This window comes from Solanum lycopersicum, chromosome 11 (genome assembly GCF_036512215.1).
Source record: "Solanum lycopersicum chromosome 11, SLM_r2.1".
Lineage (NCBI taxonomy): Eukaryota > Viridiplantae > Streptophyta > Magnoliopsida > Solanales > Solanaceae > Solanum > Solanum lycopersicum.
Genome location: NC_090810.1, coordinates 42,274,901 through 42,278,590, shown reverse-complemented (window position 1 = coordinate 42,278,590; position 3,690 = coordinate 42,274,901). Strand labels below are relative to the sequence as shown.

At 30.9% G+C, this 3,690-nt stretch overlaps 1 protein-coding gene across 1 annotated transcript; it reads right to left on the bottom strand.

Moving 5' to 3' along the window:
• Positions 1–301: 301 nt before the first annotated feature.
• Positions 302–927, bottom strand: LOC101265504 (uncharacterized). The gene has a single exon (XM_004250664.5). It carries the CDS (start codon positions 751–753, stop codon positions 439–441), a length of 315 nt encoding a protein of 104 aa, XP_004250712.1. The 5' UTR covers positions 754–927; the 3' UTR covers positions 302–438.
• Positions 928–3,690: the final 2,763 nt, after the last annotated feature.

The window sequence follows — 3,690 nt, the reverse complement described above, 5'->3', positions numbered from 1 at the left end:
TTGGAGGGGAGGGAAGCAATCCCTACATACCAAAAGAAGACTCTTTCTCAGTGTTGGAACCCAAAACATGTAGCTAAAATAGTGGATATTCATCAGCCCAAGACACATGTCTAAACATATCATACACAGGTATAAACTTAAAATCCTAAAACACGAGTTGTTACCCTATAGTATAATCCATAACAAAATTAGCACAATGTCGAAGAAATCTTCCAAATCAATCTTTTCTAGCCAAGCAACTCCCAAGAAAAGCATATATATTTAGAAGGGTAAAATGTAAGATACACTCAATAAATCCATATTAATATCCAATAACAACTTTGATTATCACAACAGTAGTTTCACTACATCAACAACAGGTACAAAAAAGCAAAATAGCAGGAAAATAAGGTAGGGAAGAAGGGAACTTTACAAGTTGAATAGATTAGGCAATGATGGTCAATCCGAACGTGAAGAAGAATCATCATAGTAATATTGGGGAGGAGGCGAAGCAACAAAATCATGGTCATCATAAAGCGATGAAGATGAAGAAGCAGCAGAAGAATTGTAACGGCGATAGTAATAAGGGTCAGGAGGGACACAAAGGAAAGTCCAAACACAAAGAGCTAAACGACCCAATTGTTGAAGAGGGAAGAAGATGACCAGATCCAAAAGCTCTTCGCTGTCAATTGGGTCTGCTAGACATGACAAAAATTGCCAAACTTCTGCTGATGCTTTAGCTACAGACACCAGCAATACTCCATTGAATGGCATTTCTTCAATTTTAATGTCAGATTTTTTTTAGGGTTTCTAATCCTCCATGTTCCTTCTTCTTAGCATTTCATCAAGCAGTTGGTGTTGTTGACCGCGGCCTGAGCTGATATCAGTAATATGTTAATTTGGCTTACACCATGTTTGGCCAATAGTTTTATTTTAAGACTGCTTGGTTTCTTAAAAAATAAATAATGCTTAATGAAATCAAATCTTTGGGAGAAAATAAAAAGTTTTCAAAAGTTGAAAAAGAAAGTTTTTTCCCTAGGAATACGTTTGAAAAATATACATTTAAAAGTGTCCGTAGAAAACTTAGTCGAATACTAATTATTGATAAAAAAAGTTATTTATTTATTAATTGATCAAATACAAATTATTTATCATCAATAATATAGTTCCTTTTATCTAATTTTTAAAAGAAGCATTTTTTCAAAATACAATGAATTGAAAATTAAATGTGCTATTATCCTTTAGAGGGTCAGTAATTTTTTCTTTTTCAATTAGAGTGAGGTAATGTTCCCAAGCGTAAGTCGATTTGATTTGAATTTTCATTAAAAAAATAAAAATAATTATATTTGTTATTAAATTTAAAAATCAAACCTTATAAAGTGGGGCTTTTTAGATTTCTATTTTAGTCAATTTTTTTGGGATCTTTTTTCTTCCAATTTTTTAGTTTTTCTATTTTATTTTTACAATTATACGGTGTTTAAAAAAAGAGATCAAATATATTTTTACTTACTTATGCGATAAGCTAAACTTTAAAAATGTTAAATTGCTAGAATTTTCAAAATAACGGTAAAATCACATTATTACAAAATACTTCTATTGAAATATCAACGTTCATTCTCTTAAATTAATAAGATTAAATGCTACGGTCAAACTAAATACGAAACAAAATATTTACAAAGTAAATTGTTAACTTAGAATTTGAAAAACTACAATAATATAATTGTAACTTCTGATCTTAATGCAAAATAAAATATTTACAAAATTTTACAAGCCCAAATTTAAAATAACATATCTTAACTTTGAAAACTATAAATTAAATAAAGGGAAAAGGGATGAATTTACCCCCGAACTTTAATAAATGATACGTGTATGTCCTCCGTTATACTTTGCGTCCACACAAGACCTTGCTGTCCAATTATAAGTACATATATACCCCTCTCACTAACGGACCCCTAATTTTTTACACGTGTCTTAATCCTATTAAACTACCCCTTTGACCCCTTTTTTGACCCATAAACCAACTATTCGCCTTATAACCCTATACCCACCCAATTCCTCTAAAAGGAATCACAATTAAAAGACCCAAATTAACATAAGCTAATACAGGAAGCTTCTCTTCTTCCACCTTTGTTTTCTTTATCTTTTGGCACTTACTGCACATAAAACTACAAACTTATGTAAATATTCAGTTTCACAGTACTCCCTTATCTTTGTTCACCCCCTCTAGTTTCAAAAAACAAAGATTCTTGAATAGTTTATAACATAAAAGTTCAATAGGTGAATTTTCTCTACACAATTATGCAAATAGTGGAACATATAAAGTTTGTGCATCTAATTCGTTGCAATTCTACATTGCTCTGCTTTAGTTTAGAGTTCAATCCATTCAAAGGTCGTCCTCACGTATCTGTTTCTACTCGAACAAAATTGCTATGTACGAGACAACAAAATCAATGAAAACAAAATAAGGACGCTAGTACACTTTCTTACTATCTTAGCACCACTGAACTTGAGAAATCTGGAATGTTTGATCATTACCTATATGGAATTGTTCCTTGCAGTTCTGATATTAGCATGTTAATTTGGGAACCTGTTAATTTGGGTCTTTTAATTGTGATTCCTTATAGAGAGGTAGGTATAAGGTTATAGGGCGGATAGTTGGTTTATGGGTTAAAAGAATGGGTCAAACGGGTAGTTTAATAGAATTAAGATACGTGTAAAAAATTAGGGGTCCACTAGTGAGAGCGGTACCTATAATTGGACACCAGGGGCTTAAGTGGATGCAAAATATAACGGAAGGCATAGACGTACCTTTAATTAATGATAGGGGTAAATCCATCCCTTTTTCCTTAAATAAAAATATATTAACAAAGTAGATTTTATATATATATATATATATATATATATAGAGAGAGAGAGAGAGAGAGAGAGAGTCAATTCTCAACTGTACACCAATATTTTATGGGGGTTCTATTACCCCCTACACTTTTTATTTTTGATATTAACCCTTAAAAGCTGACATGTCCAAGAAGGTGAATACACCTTTTTTAGGGGCGTGAGGATGTTTTTAAAACACATTACCTAAATTTTAAAATTCTTGTGTACGTCCAAATCAGCCTAAAATTAAGGCTTTCAATTACAACTTGCATTTCTAAGCCATTTTTCTTCCACAAATCTTCCTTCTTCTTCCTTTCTGCTGCCATTTTAAAAGCTTGAAGTTTGGAAACAATTGTCTTTCATTTCAAAACATCAATAGAAACTTTCATTTCAAATCTTAAACTTTTAGGATTTTCAATCTTCTGTAAAAAATATTCATTATTAGATTCAAGGTTCAAAGTTATTTTCCTCACTCATAAATATAGAATTGCAAAGTCAATTAGATCTAGCTATGGAGCTTAAAATTTCTTCTCCATGTCAATGTCCAAAAATAAGTTATTCTCGTCTTCAGTTCATAAATATAGAATCATAACGTATGTATACCCATTCTTTTCACCTTCCTCTAATAGGGAGAATCATGAATACATTTTTTACCTTCACCATTACATCTGAACTAGAAGATTTAGAAAATATCAATTTGCAAGATCCAATTTTTCATTTAAAGATCAATTTTATTTATTTATTAAAAGATTACATTACATGATACATGACATTTTGTTAAAATTATATTGGATGACAGAGCAAGTAATCTTGAAAAAATCAAATCTTGGGTCACTA

Bases quoted from the DNA above. Each gene is read 5' to 3' on its own strand.
- LOC101265504 (XM_004250664.5), bottom strand. From the start codon at position 753: ATGCCATTCAATGGAGTATTGCTGGTGTCTGTAGCTAAAGCATCAGCA.